This window comes from Macaca mulatta, chromosome 16 (genome assembly GCF_049350105.2).
Source record: "Macaca mulatta isolate MMU2019108-1 chromosome 16, T2T-MMU8v2.0, whole genome shotgun sequence".
Classification (NCBI taxonomy): Eukaryota; Metazoa; Chordata; class Mammalia; order Primates; family Cercopithecidae; genus Macaca; species Macaca mulatta.
This window is the reverse complement of record NC_133421.1, coordinates 47049528-47071358: the sequence shown is the minus strand read 5'-3', so window position 1 is coordinate 47071358 and position 21831 is coordinate 47049528. Positions and strand designations below refer to the sequence as shown.

Here is a 21831-nt window from a genome sequence, read left to right as displayed (position 1 = left end):
TTCTGAATGCTCAATCAGGACAGCCTGTTAGGAAGGACCAAGCTAAAGGATGCCTCCAAGACTTGCCTGACATGTTACCAGCATACTGATCTGAAGCAAGTTCAGGGCAAGGCAATGGCACTTGAATTTGGAGAACTGCCCCAAATATCTCCTTGAAGTACACCACCTGCAGTGTTGCAGGGGAAAGAGAGACGACAACGTGGACTTGATATCTGGGTACATACTGTACCCTATCGCAAATCATAATTATAAGGCAATGGAATTCTTTATAGGATGGGAGTGCTGCTCACACAGACTATAGAGACTGACACTCCAGGTTTTTATTCCTTTGGTGAGTGATGACTATGGAAAAGGTACATCATTTTTGACAGTACTCAGGAGTAGAAGGCAAAGTGGGAGAGGAAACCATTGATACCATGAATGAAACAAACAAATGAAACACACATCAAGCAAGTCTTAAACATGGTGCTCACTAGAAACTGGGATTCAGAGTTGTATTACCACAGAAGTGCTATCATCCTCCTCTTTTCTAGGATCACCAGATATATTTACTAAAAGAGCAAGTTTGTGAGGCATTGTATCTTTTCTACCTGCTTGGCATTAGACAGGAAAGATAAAAGGGTTCCAGACCACATTTAAAGGGAACTCCCTCTGAAGAAGCTATGTTTGTGGCAACCATGGGGTTAAGTAGCTTTTTCACTCAACTGAACCCCATGGGAAATATCGACTATTCAGTTTCCCCTCACTGCTATGCTTGTGAACCAGGGCAGCTAAGGGCAGGCAGGAATGAGCCAAGCCCACTCACCAAGGGAAGATTACAAGACCAATTAAAAGCATTCCCTTTCCTCTCCACATCCAAATTGGGATCTAAAAGCTATGATTAGTTTTGATTACTTAATATTTTAAAGGGAGAAGGACAAAATAAATGCAAATCTATATTTCCACATGTAGCTGATTATCTGCAAAGACCGTGCCATCAACTTACTATTGCTTTTGCATTTTGTGGATTCAATTCCAATCAGAATTGCTATCCTCTCAAACTTGCATTGTGTTGCCTTGCTTGGTTCAAGAGACAGGAGAAACCCAAAATACTAAAATATCACTTATGTTATGTTAGCCTAGAAACCTCTACACAGGGCTAAACACATCAAAATTTAAATATACTTTTCCAATGTTAATCTTATTACAGGTCTGAAATAAAAACTGACTATCATTCTAACACTTTAACACTTTAGAAAATTAACTAACAAACTGATAAAACATGAGATCAGCTATTTCTGGATCTGTACTCCTCTAAAAGGAGAAGCAAATTAGAGAAACTAAAAATTGTAAAAATTGTGAATAATTTGCCAGGATAGGAGTAACCTTAAGGGTTTCTCCTCTGAAAGCCTCAAAGTACACAGAGAACTTAGCAAAAGAAGATGCTGCTAGCAAGGCTGAACATAAGGCAGACAGACCCCCTACCATATACAGCTAGATAGGAGTTTCTCCATACTGAGGCTTTTCAAGTAGTGCTTTTTGAACAGCTGAAGAAAAGCTGAAGACATGTTTTCCAAACAGAAAGAATAATTTAGTATGTCCAAAGGGGAGCTCAGGACTCCCTAGCAGACAACACATTATCATGTCAAGTGTTATTTTCTTCCTGGTTTCACTATTATAAGTTACATAAAGGTGCTTTTAATTGGAAAAGAAACTAAACATACGGTACCTGTTTAGCGTAGGGATGTTCCCTCTGTAATTAAACAACCACAGTTAGTTACTGATAGGTTAGTGAAAGCCATAATAAAAGAATTGTCAGAGCAGATACAGACCAGTCGTGAGGAGCTCCAGTTTGGCAGCTCTGGCATTCAGCAGACATAATTAAGTGCTCATTACCCTTCAACCCCCAGGATGCCTCCAAAGAGGCATGCTCCTAACCTACCCCACTACAGCAGCTGTTGATGGAAAGGGTCAAAATGTATTTACCATGGATTTTAAAAATAGCTCTATTACCAAAAAAAAAAAAAAAATGCAGAGTGGTGGTAAAACACAGGCTAATGAAAATTAATTTAAGCTATATGATATGGTATATATCATATATATATGATATATATATAATAAGGTATATTAACTTAAGTTCCAACAAGAAATATAATTCTTCATGGGATTCTTAGAGACTCTTCTTTCTTGTTCCTATTACTGAAGGTGTAATAAGGAGGTCCAGAGAAGTTGATTCCATAGCTCCTCCTACCTTAATTGCTTTTCCAGGATATGTGACAGACCTACAAATTCTCCACCAAAGAAAAGTACCCAGGAATCTGGGTTCCCAGCTACCTGTTCTAAGTCTTTTTATCCATACTCTTCCTCCCATGAAGGAGAGCAGGGGGGAGGGTACTGTATTCTAGGAGCTTAAAAGAACTGAAAATCATGCAGAAAAGTAATGATAAATGATTCTATGATCAGAGCAGTATAAGTTGTTAAAATTAATTAATATTTTGTAATTAAATGAGTTTAGGGTCATAATGATTTTAAAAACTGCTGTTAGCTTAAAAACTCTAGGCCTTTCATAAATAAAACCTTACCTAAATTTGACTACCCTAGAACTTCCTTATAGAGAATGTGCCAAAATCACGAAAGAAAGACCACGATAAGAATAGGAAACTACAAGGCACATCTCCCACATTCTCTTTGGCCTTTGCCACCAACTCTTTTTAAAATATTTCTCCAACTGAAAAATAACAAATAAAAACCTTTATTTTCAATGTTAAATGGGCAAAGTTATACTTACCACCTACAATTTAGGGGCATTGTAAGGGGGCTGATCGGTTGATATCTTAACCTTCTAACATTCTTTTATCAGCATTTAATCACTGTTGGGGTTTTCTAGCACACAGAGGACTTAATGGGCAGAACATGGTGGGTGGTGCTGATGATATGTGGGAAAGAAGATAGAGGGAGGAAAATGATGCACTTTCCATGGCAGTGGAAGGAGCAGAATAGACTGAGCAGGCCATATAAATAAAAAGCTGTGACATATCACTGCACACAAACTGTATACCTCATGTGATTTGTGAGTAGAAATGCTCTTTACATCAAACTTGTATCACAGAGTGAATTCATAAGGCAGCAAGAGCAACCTCCGAGTGCAGAAACCTGAACCTTTGCTGTTTGGATTCCTTGAGCCTCTCAGGAGAATGGGTTTTATTTTTACAAGAGATCCTTAGTTATAATGCACTTGGGCCTCATCAATACAGAAAAAGTATGCACAGGTTCTAGAACAGAGGGAGGTACAGCTGAACAGAATACTAACTGCAGATGCTAATGAGAATAGTCTTCCTTTTAAGATATAAAGGATGCTAAGGAAAGGGGCCACCTGCACAGTTTCTTACCATGAACCTCAGTTCAGAGAGAATTCTACAACCAAAGAAACCTCAGGTTCCATTCATCCAGGTTTCTAGAGTTTAGAAACCAGTATAATCTCTCTCAACTGTTAACAAATTTCCTAATCTAATAAAATAATCTAACTGCTTCTGTAGCTATATTCTAATCCCTTTGGGAGTCTTCACAGGATAAGGGCCACGTTTTCAGTAGAAAAAGGCCTGAATTGAAAAGAACAACAAAAAGCCAGGCTTTCTCCATCAGCAACTCTCAAGCTCCTACAGAGAGCCCCCTGCTGCTTTGTTATAAGAATTATGCACCATCTACACAGTATGGGGTAAAAAGTAAAAACTCCCAACATCTCTAATCTTTAAAGGAATGGTCCCAAATCAATCATGTAAGTAGGTTTAGAGCCAGCTTCTCCACTTTGGTAGAAGAAGAATCTGTGGGGATGTAAGGGAGATAAGCAAGGAAGGAAGGAAAGATAAACTGTCTATTAACAGGTAAATACTTAGTCATGTCCATAATGATCATTTACATGTTTTCTTTTTTTAAGAAATAGAGATAAGGTCCCACCATGTTACCCAGGCTAATCTTGAACTCCTGAGCTCAAGTGATCCTCCTACCTCAGCCTCCCGAAGTGCTAGGATTATAGGTGTGAGCCACCAAATCTGGCCACTACATATTTTTCATCCTATACAAGGGCTATATGGTCAATTTAAGAATATGACAAATGTGGCGTATCACACACCACTGTGATACACCACACTCTGTACCAAAAAAAAAAAAAAAAAACAACAACAGAAAAAACCACACACACAACTAAGGGAGGAGATTGTATAGGAGTCAAATATTCCATTTCTGTAGCTGAAAATAAAATTTGTCACATTCCACTGCATACTCATCATGCAAAAATAGTTAAATTAGGCTGGGCGCAGTGGCTCATTCCTGTAATCCCAGCACTTTGGGAGACTGAGGTGGGTGGATCACTTGAGCCCAGGAGTTTAAGACCAGCCTGGGCAACATCTCCAAAATCCATCTCTACACACACACACACACAAATACAAAAGTTAGCCAGGTGTGGTGGCACATAGTATGCCTGTAATCCCAGCTACTCAGAAGGCTGAGGTGGGAGGATTGCTTGAGCCAGGAGGCAGAGGTTGCAGTTAGCCAAGATCATGCCATTGCACTCCAGCCTGGGTGAAAAGTAAGATACTGTCTCAAAAAAAAAAAAAAAAAAGTAAAATTGCTCAAAGGCAATCAAGAGTATTTTCAAATACATAAATGGGATATAAATTCACTTCTTATCATCTGCTGTTTGGGCTATTCAAAACACTTATTATAGTGAATCTTCATTTACAACATTTGATAAATATTAGAACTACTTTCTTTCTAGTAGATTAGCTCCATTTTACAGATATGATAACCAAAAAACAAAAGAGGATGCTTTCCAATGACATTATTCAATATGGTGTCATAAACCACAATCTAGACCTGGCATTTTCTCATCTCCGCCCTCCAAGTTAGCATTCCACATCAATATAGATTTTAGAGAAAGACAAGAGAAATCCTGTGAATTCTGAGGTTCCTGGCACTAAGTCACCTCTGATTTTATTGCTCTGCCTGCCCAGAATGGCTGGAGAGCCTGATTCAATATGAATGCAAAGTCGAGTTGCCGCCTGCTAGCTGAACCCTCTTTAATTTAAGGAACACTGACTTCTCTGGCAGCCACAAGTTCTGTGAGCCTTTTTACCACCCCTTCCAGCTGAATTTCATTTGGCTTGATTCTAGCTGGCCCTACATAAATCTTTTGTCATATAAAAATGCTCCTGATTCTTTTGCTTCCTAACTTGAAGAAGAAAAAAAAAGAGCCTATATGAAAATGATGGGGATGCATGCAAACAAGCAGTAGTTACATCAAGCTGTGACTGAAAGACAGTATAGGGCAACTCTTTTGAAATCAGGCAGCAAAGCAGAATCAGAAGAGGTCGGCTGAATAACCTACTAGCAGCCACTAACAGCAGTACCATAGGAGAAAGAGCAATTTGACTGGCTGTGACCAGTGGTGGTCTCTTTGCGTGACTATATTTCTGTAGGAAAATCCAAATCAAGAGCTGTAAAACACATCTGAACCATGTATTTCTACTGGCATCTCCCCCACCACCTCCTTGCAGTTCAGATGCCCTGATTCTGTTGCAGAGCTTTAGTTTACAATAAAATGATCATTGCTTCATTTATTTGCAGCCCCTCCAAAGCCCCTTCTTTGCTCTGCTGGAAGATTTTGCTCTTTCTGAAACAAGTACACCAACAGAGCTACAGCATATTACTGTTGCCTGCTGTATAATTAGCTACGAACCCACAGCACAAAACTACAGGGATTTACAGGTGTCCTGGATTCTGCTTTTCCTTCCCCCTGGACTCAGCTAGTCTTCCTTGACAAGAAGGGACCTTGGGCTACCCTAATGATATATTGAGAGTTTTAAACTCGACTCTCCAATATTACAAGTCTAGAGTGCCAAAATAACACAGCAGAGACTAGAAGCTGAGCCATGGATACAGGAAAGCACTTTGGTAAGCACTTAAGCCTGCTGAGAATCTTCTCTTCTGCCAGATACTTGCATCTTATCAGCAGACTACCCTGAATGAAGGAAGCAATATAGCTCATTCTGGCTTGCTAACTACAAGGGCTCCCACTGCTGCTGGAAAAATGCTGCAAGCTGGATGACTTCCGAGTATCTCAGTACTATCCAAAGAAAGGTCTAATCTCTGAGTGTTAGATTATCAGAATTCTTGAGAATGGCAGTTGGCTACCAATTAGTCATATGGAAGGCTCCTGATTTCTAAACTTCCTTACGAATAAAAAGAAAGTCCAGAGGCCACCCACTGACAGCTGAACATTGAGGATGGATACCAAGCAGCCTAAATTCAGCCATGACCAAAACACATGCTATCAGGGGAAAACACAGCCGACCTCTTCTGGATGTAAGACATGAGAAAAGGGAAGTATTTGAATTAAAACATTATAACACAGAAGACCAAATTCACAAGTAGCAAATAGCAGAGAAGGTGCAATGGAATCCGACTTAAGCATGGATTTCCATCTACGAAACAGGTGGAAATAAACACCAATAGGTCCTCACCCATTATATATGTACAGAAACGTACAACAAAGTATACTTCCATCTCCTGCATCAAATGTGATGCTTCTTATTTGAATCACAGATTAAAGGTTAAAAAGATTAGTCATGTTCACTAGTGTATATTAATTATAAAAATCATTTGGAGTTTTAAATGGTGTACTCCCAGAATGTCATATTATATTATATAGAGACATATGCATAGGCACAATTTATGGGATAATATACTATACATATGTTTATATAAATATAGCTATATTTTAAAAGATCAAATACTGGTTGACTGAAGAATTTGTTTCCAGATTATTCTGAGGTACTTAATATGCCCAAAGCTTAGTGAAATCCTGAAGGTCAAATGATTTAATGAATTGTGCAAAATACAGACATTCAGGATGATGCTTCAGTGTAACAAGCTTTCCCATCTCCAGCACCAGTGAGTGATACTTAAGTTTCTGAATAGGAAAAAAGACAGACATATACAAAGCTTGGGCTCTAAACCCTACGACTCACCAGGGGAAGAAGGAGAAAAAGGAACATTGAATGATATAGTTTGAACTCCAGGGTTAATTCATGTAAAACTCACTAAAGGGCTGGGCTCACAGACGCTTCAATGAGAGAATTAGGTTCTAGAAGTCTGCATAATAACAAAATCCTCCCTTAGTATAGACCAGTTGCCCTGAATATTCCTGCACCACGAAAACAACTTGGGATAGTCACTTCTCTTTCAAGAACACGAGTCAGTTAAAACAATGACATATTAAAAAAAAAATAAAAAAACCCTCCCCTCAAAAAGAATCACATAGCCTTTAAATGCTAAGAAGGTAAAAAAGGAAACACATACAACATACACATGTTACATATACATATGTGTGTGTGTGTGTGTATATATATATTTCTAACTATGCTTAAATCAGAAAAATCTCTTTAGCTGCTCTTCAAGTGAAGGAAATTTTAGAAGTAAAGGGTAAATACAGACCAGGAGCTTCCCTGAGTGAAGCTCTAATAACTGGATCCTCTGGTTAATAAGACCTACAGATGCCAAATAAGTTGGAACTACAGTCCCCAGGAAAAATTTAGAAGTATTGGGTAGAAGATCAAAAAGGAGACGATATACCTCGACTGACGCACACCTAGCAAGAAGGATGAAACAGGAAGTCACACAGATTAGGAATAAACTATTCAGTCATCTGCTTTTTTAAAAAATTATGGATTACTAGAAAAAAAATAGTCAAATTATACCAAAAAAGAGTAACCACATGTCAAACAATGCAAAGTCCTATGATGAATTAAAACAAAAATAAAAATGTACCAACTATGTTACTACACAGCAACTGTTCAAGTGTGCTAAAAATGACTGTCTTCTCCCTTTTTAGAGGCTCCCCTAGTCATTTGCAATATATTTTGCCTACTTCTCCAAAAATCAAAATAGGTCCTAATAAGACACAGGTCTTTAATCCCAACAGTAACCAAGGGATTTTCCTGGGGGGGGCGGGGAACTCTGCTGCCAGTTTGCAGAGTGCCATGTTTCACCCCAACCTATGGAAGCTAAATCACAGTCAAAAACAAACTACATGACTGGGAATTATAGTAAGAGGAGTTAAGAAACAAATAAGGCCGGGCGCAGTGGCTTACACCTGTAATTCCACCACTTTGGGAGGCCGAGGCAGGTAGATCACCTGAGGTCAGGAGTTGGAGACCAGCCTGACCAACACAGAGAAACCCCATCTCTACTAAAAATGCAAAATTAGCCGAGTGTGGTGGCACATGCTGTAATCCCAACTAATCGGGAGGCTGAGGCAGAAGAATCGCTTGAACTCAGAAGGCAGAGGTTGCGGTGAGCCAAGATTGCGCCACTGCACTCCAGCCTGAGCAACAAGAGCGAAACTCCATCTCAAAAAAAAAAAAAAAAAGCTGCAGGAATGGAATTCCATACACAATGAGATTGCAGTCTTGCTTTGATATTACAGCTTACTAAGACACTTCCAATGATGTGCTGGACAAATTTTGTCTACTTCAAAAACACCCAGCTAGGAATGTGAAGACCAAGTGCAAGGAAAGAAAACACAAAAGATTGGTTAACCAAAATACCGTGGCTCATGCCTGTAATCCCAGCACTTTGGGAGGCCGAGGCAGGAGGATCACAAGGTCAGGAGATCAAGACCATCTTGGCTAACACGGTGAAAACCCATCTCTATTAAAAATACAAAAAATTTGCCAGATGTGGTGGTGGGCGCCTGTAGTCCCAGCTACTTGGGAGGCTGAGGCAGGAGAATCGTTTGAACCCAGAAGGCGGAGCTTGCAGTGAGCCCATATCATGCCACTGCACTCCAGCCTGGGCGACAGAGCGACAGAGCTGAGACCTCATCTCAAAAAAAAAAAAGGAAAAAAAAAACCTGTTTTCTCCCCCAAGAATTTTTGGTCTGCACTAGGTATGGCAGCACATGCCTGTAGTCCCAGCTACTTGAGAGGCCGAAGCAGGAGAATTATTTTGAGACCAGCCTGGTAACATGGCAAGACCCCATCTCTATGGGAGAAAAAAAAAAAAAAAATTGGCTTGTTAATCTCAGTTGGGAAAAATATAAAATTCCGTTTTGCATAGATAAGTAAAATATGTATGATTCATATACCTTTTCTTTATTCTCACTAATTTTTAAAGCATGCATAAAATATTGTGTAACATCTATAATATCAAGTGTGGATAATTCCTGTAACTACTAAGAATAAGCAACATAAGAATAACAATTTTTCTTCTCTCCAAGGGCACTACCAGTAACAAAAAAAAAAAAAAAAAAAAGAGGGGTCAGTGTGACCTAATTAATTTTTGGTCTAAGTTGAACTGTCTAATATAGCAGCCACTAGCCACATGCAGCTAGGGTAGTACTTGAAATATGGCTAGTTTATATTGAGACATGCTGTAAGTATAGAATACATGCTAAATTTCAAAGATACAGTATGAATAAAAGAAAAAATATTAACAATTGTTATTACATATTGAAATGGCATTTTGGATACAATAGGTTAAATAAGTTGCTATTTGAATTAATTTTATCTGTTTCTTTTTACTCTTTTAAATGTGGCCAATAGAAACTTCTAAATAACGTGGCTTGTATTATATTTCTATTTGGCAGTACTAGTTTAGAAGTAGTGACTGTCAATTACAGATGTTCATCAGAGTACAGAGGAGCTTTTCAAAGTGGTCACCAGGACTCTAATCCAAAATGAATCAGGTCTTGAAAGTCAGGACCCCAATATGTGTATTTTCAAATTGCCCCTCACATAATTCTGAGAATCATTAATCTAGAGGTTAGTGGACATAATTGAGCCTTATAGGACTGAGAGTAGAACAAATACTGGTAGCCCTCTGTAACTTCTTTCTGTAGAATGAGAAACAATATGCTTTTTGCCTGCTTGATCAAAACAATAACAGAAAAAAAAAAAAAGTACTGGAGTTAGAAAAAAAGTTAGAAAAGTACTTGGCTCAAAACTAGCTAAATCTAAAACAGCTTAGATTTCTGTTTAAGATGAGCAGGCCTATTGTATAATAAAGACTTTGGCCATTGTCTCTGGTTCCTGGAAGAGAGACTAAATCCTTAAAATTTCCCAAGTAATAGGAGTGTCATTGGATCACACCTGAGTTTATGCTAAGAGATGAGATGACTCAGGAGGGGAGCTGGTCACTAGAAAGACCAACTAGATGATTAGAGGGTTGAGGGCTTTCAGCCAGCCGGACCTCTGGGAGGGGAGATTGAGTTTAATCATGTAGGCTACGATTTAATCAAGCATGCCTACGTAATGAAGCCCTGATTTTAAAATACTCTGGACACTGAAGGTCAATGGAGTTTCTTGGTTGGTGAACACATGGATGTGCTGAGAGAGTTGATACACTCTGATTCCACAGGGAATGAACAGGGAAACTCTGTGTTTGAGACTGTCCCACACTTCACCCTAAGCGTCTCGTGCTTTTTGCTGATCCTGACAATAAAACTGTAGTGCTTGAACTCTGTGAGTTGTTCTGAGGGAATTATCAAACCGAGAAAACTGAGGGGACCCTCAAATTTGTAGCCAGTTGGTCAGAAGTGCAAGTGGCTGGGGCACCCCATTTATGGCCCCATCTGAAGTAGGGACAATTTGGTGGTGGACTGAGCCCTTACTTAGCCTGTGGCATCTGATCTAACTTCAGATGGCTAGTGTCAGAATTCAATTGCAGTACACCAGATGGTGTCACAATAAGGCTATAAATCCAAATTATAACAAAAACATTTGGGGGAAAAATACATATATTCATTTATATTATATATATCATTATATATAATATATTATGTATATAATCTTATAAAACTAAATTCAAGTAGTAAATCTGCAATAACTGAACAAGCTATACTTTGAAACTGAATATATCATTTTATGATCAAACCTGATCATTTGATCCTAAACAAAAGAACTTTAGATACAAAAAAAAATTAAAGCAATTTTAACATTTTTCTGGTTTTCACAAAGATGATTTTATTTTTCCTTTTTATTTTGCAATTATCTCCACCTTCACAGTTACACCAATAATAATGATGACAATAACAATAACAATCCAGCAGGTTTAGAATTGCACTGACAACCAAGGGAGACTTCAGGGAGATTACAGGATTACTGTTATGTTCAAGTCTGATCTTTATCCACAGGCATGTCCAGATGTTGGGAGGGACAGGCATACAAGTTTTGTAACCACATTGAACTAACCAAGATTCACACTCTTGACATAGAAAGGTGAATAAGATTTCTTAACAAAGCAGTCAAGAAGAATTCCTCTCATTTTTCAGCCAACATTCCCTCACCAAACTGGACATATCCTCAAATAAAAAAAAAGTAGTACAGGGAGAACAATTAAGAAAGACAAGGAGAGTGATGAGGAGGGAAGGAAATCAGAAGCGGCCCTGCAGCCCGACTACAAATCACTGCCCAAAGGGAAGCAGGAGAAAGCAGAAAGAAAAGGAGAACTGCCCTGAGAATTACAAAGAGCATTAAGTATAGAGTGTAGTTCTCTACAATTATTCAAGGAACGCAGGAAAAGAAAGAAGACTGAGTGCTGTGCCCATGTGTGCCACGAGTACTTCGCCGCTCACTGAAGGACAACCATTCGTTTCTAGAAAATGAGATTCTGAAATCCATGGAGGCAAAAATGTACCGAGAGATGCTTGCTAAATCAAGGATATATGCTTTTCTCTGCCAGCCGTAAGGTATTTTTGAGGTAGAGAAGTGAAAGGATATTCTGAGACAAAGAAGAGAGGTACTTTTTCTGAAGATGCCTCTGCTCATCTGCCGACCTCTGCTAGATCAACAGTGGCATCCAGTGGCCAAAAGTCTCAGCACAGACTTCTTTGTCTCCAGAAAGGGTTTCTATTGCTTTGGGTGAAGTGGCAATTTAGAACAAAACCATTTCTGGTGTCTATAACTAAGGTTCCCCAAAGACACAGTACTTTGTAATACCAAGTGAAGAACCAAAGGCCATAAAGAAGAAATGGAGAGGGGCAGGTTAACACTGGCTGTGGTATTTGTATTTTCTGTGGTATTACTAAAAAGAATGAAAGTACAGGAGGGGATGAACCTCTGTGTGGGTGGAATTCATAGATTTTCATTGCCTTAGAATAATTCTTAAAAGATGAGTCTATAAGATAAAGTATTTTCATTTTAAAACAAAAGCAATTCTGACACAAAAATGTCCATATGTACATTTTATTTTTTAAAAGACACAGGAAGGGACAAATAATGTAATTATCATGGCTTAATTCAGTAATTTATTTGAGATTAAGAAGTTTGGTTCTGAAATATAATTTTTAAAAACTGATTGAATTTCAACTGCTAAATTCAGGTTGTCTGTTTTAGGGCGACAATGAAACTGGCTCAGGTATAACCTCAACCCATAGCAAACATACAGAAAAGAAAAGCATTCCACCCAAAATATTTTCTTGGTCTAATTGCCGATTTAAATTGTTAAAAAAAGAGTGATTTTTCTGGCAAAGTTCTAGCAAGTAAAATGCTAGTAAATTCTTTCTATTTTTTTTAAAAAAGAAACTATTTCCTCAGTGACATAATACAAGCAAGAATGAATGGAGTAATCGTAAACTTTCATCTTACTTAGACCATAATTTGTCTCTTTAGATCAAAGAAGTGAGCACCAAAAGGCTCTTCTCTTATGGTCATATTGTTCATTTTTTGCCCTACATTTCTAATTAAAAAAACATGGAATTGTCATACACATTACTCCCCTTGATTCTCATGGTATACCTCTGGCTGGCTCAGGTGCACATACCACCTCAAACTCACCTGTTTGGATGAGATGTGGGCAGCATGAACTGGAATTCCACCACACAGGTGTTGTCCTTAAGCTGGCGGTGTTGTACGCTGTTAAGTTCGTAGGCAATATAAGCCCTTCGAACATACACCTGGTTCAAAAGTAACCCTCAGTAAATAAATTTCAAAAACAGAAATTAAGAAAATAGCCCAGAAAAAGGGTCTTGAAACGAGGTATCTGAGGCAGAAGGTGCTCTGTGGGGAGAGAAGTCCCAAGGCCCTCTGTATACATACATATCTTGCTTTAATTAATAAAGCTGGAGTCTTAATACTACACCCATGACTACTAATGAAAACAAAACTAGGCGGCCTCTGCTGGATACCTATGTGTACTGTAAACCTTCTTTCACACTAACCTAAACCCTGGAGAAGGTTTAATCTTTAGCAAAAGACAGCATCTAGAACTACAACTATTAATCTACTAAGCATGATCATTTCAAGAGAAGATTAAGCAGTGAGGAAAATGAGAGGTGCTGATTTTGAGCCACTTACGGAGTGAAAATAGAAGACACAAGCAATCACAGTTCAACTCTTTTACTATCTCATGTCTTTGTTTTGTGTCTTCCCCGACTTCCCCACCCACTCAAAATCAGTTTTCAGCAAACCCTGATCAAAAGCAGTAAGGTATAAACAGTAAGACATAATTGGACATATAATATCTCAAATACATGAACTCGACTCAAGAGTTAAAGGAACAGCAATAAAATAAAATAAAAATAAATTTAAATTAAAAAAAGAAACAGCAATAGGCTACATCTCCGCAAAAACTGTCAGTGCAACCTCACACATTTCACAGCAAATTTGCCATGCACATAAAATGCTACCTGAGATTCTATGGCACGGGAAGTATATAAGAAAGCTTCTCATTAGATGACATGAAAACACTACAAAACACTTAAATGTTTTAAAACTTTTGGCATTTACTGAGTAGGATAATTTACATTCTACCACAAAATACAAATAAAAAGTAACACAAAGGAGCTAGCAACAGACTACCGTGAAGTTACATTACATAAAATCATCTAAAACACTCTTTTTCCCCATCTTCAAAAAACATCTATTTGGCAACTTTACAGTGGTATTCAGGGCCTGCAATTTTTGTGCTTAATGAGGTAGTGTGCTGTAGTGGAAACAGAAGTCTTTGGAGTCAGATTAGCTTGAGTTCAAATGCAAACTCTTCCACTTATTATCTGTGTGATTTTGGACAAATCACTTAACCTCTCAGAGTCTCACTTTCTTCTTACTTCCTAAAGTAACTGTAGGATTAAATGAGAAAAATAAAATAGCTAAAACACAGTTCATTAAATGCTATTACTTTCTTTCCTTTGAGGAAGTATTTCGTAAGAGCTGCTTGACAATCCAAAACATAACTAAAATCCATTTTAATTTGGCCCAAATCACACAATGGTAAGATGACACATGCTCTGATCAGCCATATATTTTCACTTTTTGTGTTACAAGGAATCCTAACTCATGAAATGGGAGAATTCAAATACCTGGAAAATAGAAACTACTGAAAAATGCTGGCAGCTGTTTTCCTGTGATTGGAACCTAGAAGCTGGTGATGAGTTCAGATGAAACACTTGAGTAAAGTATCTGAGTAAGCACATACTGTTTCAGAGGAGAAGAGACTAACTACCCTTAAGAACCAACCTTAAGGCCAGAGAACTAGAACTGACATGGCAGCCAAATGGATATAAGAAACCAGCTAGAAACAAAGCAAAAGGTCATGTCCCATTACCATAAATACTTACCTCCAGAGCTGCCATCCTCACTACTTGGTTGCTGTGATAGAAGAAGTTTGGTAGGACATCAAAAATAGATGTTTCTGATAGGATGAGTTTCTAGAAGATACAAAGACAGGCTTAAGCCTTACATCAAAAGGAGAACAATTTCAGTGGACACTATTTGGCATTTGAAGCATTTAGTGAAACCTAAGAATTTTGTCTCTGAATGCCGTAATCTCTCTGTGCCTCAACTTCCTGAGCTACAAAATGGAGAAAATAATAATACCTATCCTCATAGGGCTGTTGTATTATATGAATAAATACATGTAAAATTCTTAGAATACTGAATTAACAGTACATTTGTATGCTAATATAAGTGTTTATGACTATTATTCTTTTCTGACATTTATCTGTACTCTCTAAATATTGTCTTCACCAGGCATGGTGGCTCACGCCTGCGAGGCATGCAGATCACTTGAGGTCAGGAGTTCGAGACCAGCCTGGCCAACATGGCAAAACCCTGTCTTTGTTAAAAATACAAGAATTAGCTGGGCGTAGTAGTGCGTGCCTGTAATCCCAGCTACTCAGGAGGCCAAGGCACAAGAATCGCTTGAACTCAGGAGGTGGAGGTTGCAGTGAGCCGAGATTGTGCCACTACACTCCAGCCTGGGTAACAGAGTGAGACTCTGTCTCAGAAAAATTAAATAAAATAAATATTGTCTCAATACTCCACTATGGTAAACCCTAGATTTGAACCCCAGTTGAAACCCTAGATTTCAGCTATTAACCAAATAAGAAAAAACATCCTTCTTTCCCCTCTAGATTCCCAGGAAGAAATGTTACAGAAAGTCTAAAGATTCCCCTGGGCCAGATATAACAATGGTATCCTTGTTTCCAGGTAGAAAAATATAGTCATTCCTGAGAAGATAATGTTTGAAAAATAATTGTGGCAGTCCTTCTGATTAGCAGTAAAATTAGCCAATAATCTCTTAAAAACGAGCTTTTTATAAAGCTTAATAGTATTAACATAAAATTAAAATTAAATGATACTTAAATAGCTTTGTCTCCAGAAGAGTAACAACTACGTATGTGTACATCTGATTCAAATATCATAAATCATTAGAGAAGTGTGTGTGTGTATATATATATGTGTGTGTGTGTGTGTGTATATATATATATATATCAGAAATCAACCAGCCTTGTTATTTAATTCTGGCCTAGAATACTTTCTAGGTAAAGTACAAAGATAAAGACTTCAATAGAACACTTCTATCAAGGCAGGCCTATTTGATTTTTAAGCTAAGCCACAATTCTAACAGCATTTGTATGAAAAAAAAATTCCTAAGTATAAATCGTTTTAGAAAGTCAAGGTATGAAACTCCATTACATGGAAAATCAAAATTAATTAATTAATTGATTACTTAAACTATGCTTGAGAATAAAGGAGATAAGAGTCCAGAGAGGCAGGAAAGGGCTATATATATATATATATATACCTGCAGGTTCTCAATGCAAAATTGATGTCCATACATGTCAATAGCTGATAGGAAGATAGACTCTACTTGGTTATGGCGAAGCTCGTATGATGGCAAATGGGAGGCAATAAGAACCTAGAGTGAGAACAAAATAGGAGGCACACGTTCCTCAGGGAGTGATTATTCTAGGCTCCTATTAGGCAGCTCTGATACAAAAGCAATAAATATAAATCTGTAAGTGCAGGCATCACAGATAAAACAGAGACCAAGTAAAACAACTTCTAGGTCCTGTAACATAAAGCCAATGCCACCAAATACTGAATCTCAGTTGACTCTCACCATGATTTGCGTTGTGGCCAATTTCCCATGGTGGGTAGGGGGAAGGGAGAGAAAACTGCTTCAATCAAGTTCCATCAGTGTATGTGATTTACCATTGCAAAGCTGCTGGTCCTGGGGACTGCATGACTAGCTGTTAATTGGGAATCAGGTCTGGCAGGGAGCAGCTGTGGGGAAGGTAGATGCAGCAGAGCTAGCCTTCTGCAACTCTGAAGTAGAAAGAAAGACAGGGAAAGCTGCTTTGACAGCCCCAGGTACTCAGCACCAAGGAGAAGGCGTCAGGAAGTAACACCAGTGTGTGTGAGGGGCAGAGAGAGTGAATGCAGTGTCACAAACAAACAAACAGTGACACGGTAGGATCTGAATACCCTCAGCAGGTCACTGAGAGGTTCAATAGCTTTGAGTAGTTCAGTGACATGGATACAATTGTAGAGAAAGCAGAAGGTCACTGAACAGCTTCAAATGCTGCTTCCTTGTCAATGCCCATGCACTGAAACACAAAGGGAGCGCCAACTCTTGGCTTCCCTGCTGAAACCTTTTGGAATGGAAATGAAGACTTCAGGGTGAAACTAACTGGACTTCTCTGGGGTTGTTCTGATTGCTACCACCTAAGATTCATTTCGTTATCTTTCTGCTTTCCACACTTGATTATTTCCTGTACACGTGGAAGTTTTCATCTGCTTCTAAGCTCCCTTTGGGAAGTAAGAAATATTGAGTCTATTTCCTTCCCTGAGTGTCCTTGCCTCCACCTGACCCTGGTTTACTATCACAGGGCTACTATGGAGGGAAGGGAATGATACCAGGATTTTTTTTAATGTGGAAAGGGCATCTATTTTAAAGAAATGCAGCATTAATCTTGTCCTTTCTCTTTAAAAAACATACCACATGAAAACATTTGTTCTGAGGAAAATGTGACACATATAGAAAATAACATGTTTTTTGTAAGATGATTAAGCAAAAGTTCATTGTGTCTAGCACTGCCTAATCTATGAAAGCCATCCCTCCTTTAAGAAAACCAACAAATGGCCTTACCTGGCGTGCTCGAAGTGCTACTTTAGCATTGGTAGTCTTACTGAGTTGAGTTAGCTCTGTGAGAATATTCAGCAGCTCATCAGTGAGAGTAGGGTCCCGGCCACACAACTGATCCTAATTGTTAATGTAAAAAAGAACATAGATAGCCAGATTAAAAAGAACAGGTGGATAGGATTTTGAAATAGAGAAAAGGAATGAAAACAAAGTAAACCCAGTTGGATTGATAAGAAAATGCAAACTTCCTATTACTTTTACCCTAAACAATGTGGTAAAGAAGATCCCAGAGGAAGTTTGGCTAAGGAGAGGCAGTCCAAATCCCTCGTTCAAAATTCCTAATGTATTTCCTTATAAATCAACACTATACTTTTAACACACAGAAGAAATCATTAGAGACCACTAAAAGGGGCCAAGGGGATTCTGAGGAAGAAATAATAGATTATGTCTCAAAGTTTTAAGAGAAAGTTTTAAATAATAGGGACTAAAGGCCTTCCTGTTTCCCTTCCCACTTTTGGAAAGAAGGTAGATATAAGGAAAAAAGAACCATCCCAGTGGTTTTCATCTCATAAACCAAATTTTCAGCAACCCAGGCAGATGCAAAACAGAAACACAATAATAAATTATTTATTTATAAACACACACTAACTAAAAACACCATCTCATACGCTGGCAATTCTGTACCCCAAATCATTTCTCTTCTTCCTGTACCAAGAATCATTCCATGTGAATACTTAGCTGAATTAGAGGAAAAAAACAAGCTCCTACTATAGAATTCATGTTTTATTCAGTATTGGGTCCTTCCTCTTCTAAGAAGTAAAAAATGTTAACAAAAAAATCCCAATCATATTCTGAGAGAAATATTCTTACTGGAGTCCAGTGGAATATCAGTTTATTCCCTAAATTCATCCATTATCCTTGCAATTTCCATCTAAGTTGAAAAAACTGCAAATGCAGTTTTTAGAAATATCTGTCCTTTTTGAATTTTACAGAGCTACTGGTAGTAGTAATTATTAACACCACACCATATAAAATATATCCATTTAGATATCACTCCCTCTACTTGGAGTTTTAAATAATTGCCTTGGCTGGGCAACGTGGCTCACACCTGTAATCCCAGCATTTTGGGAGGTCAAGACAGGAGGACTGCTTGAGCCCAGGAGTTCAAGACCAGCCTGGGCAACATGGTGAGACCCCATCTCTAAAAATAAAAAATAAAAATAAATAAAATAAAAAAACTTTAAAAGACAGAATTGCCTTTGTATTTTAATATTTATTCTCCCCCTACTACCAAGGGGACATGAAAGAAGACTCAAAGGGCCTGCTTGTTGCTGCTTGTTAATCTTCTCCCCACTTTGATTATCAGTCCTTTTCTTGAAGAATTTCTATTTCATACTTAACCTTCCCCATCTCAGGGATACTCTTTATAGACCTTTATCACAGCAAAATAAATAAATGCAGTAAAAATAAAAGACATGCTTTTTCCAAAACCCCTACCTTCCACATCACAAGGTAAATACTTTTGAAATACTGAGTGCCATCATGCTGGGAAGGTTTCTCAAAGCTTTTTTTTTTTTTTTTTTTTTAAAAGAAAATGATATAATGAGATTCTGGTTCCCTAATCCACCAAGGAGAGGTCTGCTCTGACTGTCCAGAGTCATAAAACATATGATGGGGTTTATAATTAAGGAAGTGCAAGTACTACTGTTTTCACCCATTTAACCCAGATAATTCACTCATCTGAGTGAGAAAAATAAAGGCTGCTATTAAAGTGAAGATAAACCCAGAGGTTCGATTGAACAGGCAGCACAGATTAGAGGATCTGTTCTACCTATCCTAGGCATAAAAGCAAAGAGGAGAAAGAAAATGCAAGTAACTCTTACCTTTTGCTGAGAACTAATGAGCAAAACAGAATTTCAAAGGAATATGTAAAACTACCAGAAACAGGACCATAAAAAGACACAAGGAAAGAATTGATAGATAACAGTGGGTAGGGAAACCAAGATAATTTTTTCCTACCTAAGTCCCTTTCCTAATGTTCTTAATAGAGCAAACATACTCCTTTCCGAGGTACTTACTAAAAGCATTGGAATGACCCACTAAAAGGCCTAAAAACATAAGAAGTGTACTGGGTAATGCCACAACTCAGCTCCTCTGTACAAAGCCAGACTGAAGTCTCAACATTAAAAACAAAAGCCGGCCGGGCACGGTGGCTCACGCCTGTAATCCCAGCACTTTGGGAGGCTGAGGCAGGTGGATCATGAGGTCAGGAGTTCAACACCAGCCTGGCCAAGATGGCAAAACCCTGTCTCTACTAAAAATACAAAAATTAGCTGGGCGTGGTGGCACACACCTGTAATCCCTGCTACTCAGGAGGCTCAGGCAGAGAACTGCTTGACCCCGGGAGGCGGAGGTTGCAGTGAGCCGAGATCGCACCACTGCACTCCAGCCTGGGTGACAGAGGGAGACTCCGTCTCAAAAAAATAAAAATATAAAAAAATAAATAAATAAATAATAAAAACAAAAGCCAACATGACAAAATAACACTAATCACCTCCACAACCATATCAGATTTGATATGGAATGCATTCCCTTTAAAGGAAATATAGGTTTACCTTTCGAGATTAAACTAAAATTTTAAAAAATGGAGTTACCCTCTTGCATCGTTACAGATCATATTCTAACTTAAAAGACAAAACAAAGCAAAACACACAAAACCACTTTTTTAAAAAACCACTTTTCATTTTATCTTTCCATTATGAGAGAAAGGGAGTAAAAAAAAAGGGCTTTGGGAAAAAGCAACAGTATCTGTAAGAAAAGTGAACTATGGAGATTAGAAAAAATAAATGTGGGCCGGGCGTGGTGGCTCGCGCCTGTAATCCCGGCACTTTGGGAGGCCGGGGTACGTGGATTACCCGAGGTCAGTTCGAGACCAGCCTGACCAACACGGTGAAACCCCGTCTCTACTAAATACAAAAAATTAGCCAGGTGTGGTGGCGCATGCCTGTAATCCCGGCTATTTGGGAGGCTGAGGCCGGAGAACTGCCCAGGAAGCGGAGGTTGCAGTGAGCCGATATTGCGTCATTGTACTCCAACCTGGGCAACAAGAGTAAAGTTCCATCTCAAAATTAAAATAAAATAAAATAAAACAAAAATAAAATAAAATAAAATAAAATAAATAAATAAGGCCGGGTGCTTTGGCTCACACCTGTAATCCCCGCACTTTGGGAGGCCAAGGTGTGCGGATCACCTGAGGTCAGGAGTTCAAGACCAGCCTGACCAACATGGAGAAACCCTGTCTCTACTAAAAATACAAAATTAACTGGGCGCAGTGGTGTATGCCTGTTATCCTAGCTACTCGGGTGGCTGAGGCAGGAGAATTGCTTGAACCCAGAAAGCAGAGGTTGTGGTGAGCCAAGATTGCGCCATCGCATTCCAGCCTGGGCAACAAGAGCGAAACTCCATTTCAATAAATAAATAAATAAATAAATGTGAAGTAATTATCAAACACAGTATGAGTTAACCACTATTTTCATTAGTCTATTCTGACTTGGAAGTTTTCCATTCAAATATTTTCTCCACTGTCATCATGAATACTTAGGAAAAAACTGGCAACAGAAAATTATGTGTAGAATAACTTTCTCAACCCTGTCTTGTCCTTGACCTAGACACAGCATTCAGGTTCTGAAAGAAAACATCAGGGTTTTTCAGAACCACCCATCCTAAGATGCCAACTAACATCCAACAGGAAGTTGATTACCCTCTGTTCTAGAGACAGGTTTCTTTTGGGCAACTGGACAAACCAACATCACCATCTAATCCTGATGAACATTTGTAACAATACTTTTAGATGGTGTCTAGGTCAGCAGATGTGTTTAGTCAACATAAAAAGTTTGTTTAAAGAGCCAACCTGCTGATTTTGGGATTACAGGTCACTTGCAAAAATCTGGCTTCCCAATCCACCAACCAAAGGTCTGTTCCAACTGTCCAGAGTCATAAAATGAAGTGAAAATTATTATTCAGCCATACTGGTACAAAACAGTTATTTCTTGCTTTTACTTTTGACCTAGATGGTAGCTAACTATAGAAAATAGTTTGCATTTGCAGAAATACAACAAACATGATAAAATGTTAAACCCATAGCCAAGGCTGGGCACAGTGGCTCATGCCTGTAGCCCCAGCACTTTGGGAGGCCAAGACCGTTTGAGCACAGAAGTTTGACAGCAGTCCAGGCAACATAGTGAGACCACATGTTTAATTTAAAAAAAAAAAAAAAAAAAAAGGCATAGCCAAAGTTACACAGCTGACTGACAGAAGAAACCAACATAGTCCAGCTTGATCTTATAAGGCAATTCAAAACGAAAAGAATGTGACCTTATGTGTAATGTCCTCAAGACATTAACTATTATTCAGCTGGGTAGGCACTAAACC

The 21831-nt window shown here is 38.5% G+C and overlaps 1 protein-coding gene across 13 annotated transcripts in view; it reads right to left on the bottom strand.

Moving 5' to 3' along the window:
• ACACA (acetyl-CoA carboxylase alpha) overlaps positions 1-21831 on the bottom strand; it is a 330020-nt gene that overhangs the window by 124177 nt on the left and 184012 nt on the right. For 6 of the 13 annotated variants that reach the window (XM_077969319.1, NM_001266778.1, XM_077969318.1 and 3 more), the window contains 5 exon segments: positions 17407-17520; positions 16060-16173; positions 14591-14680; positions 12810-12928; positions 1709-1732 (listed from right to left, as the gene is read on the bottom strand). In XM_077969319.1, coding sequence (XP_077825445.1) covers positions 1709-1732; positions 12810-12928; positions 14591-14680; positions 16060-16173; positions 17407-17520 — 461 coding nt within the window. 13 annotated transcript variants of the gene reach the window in all.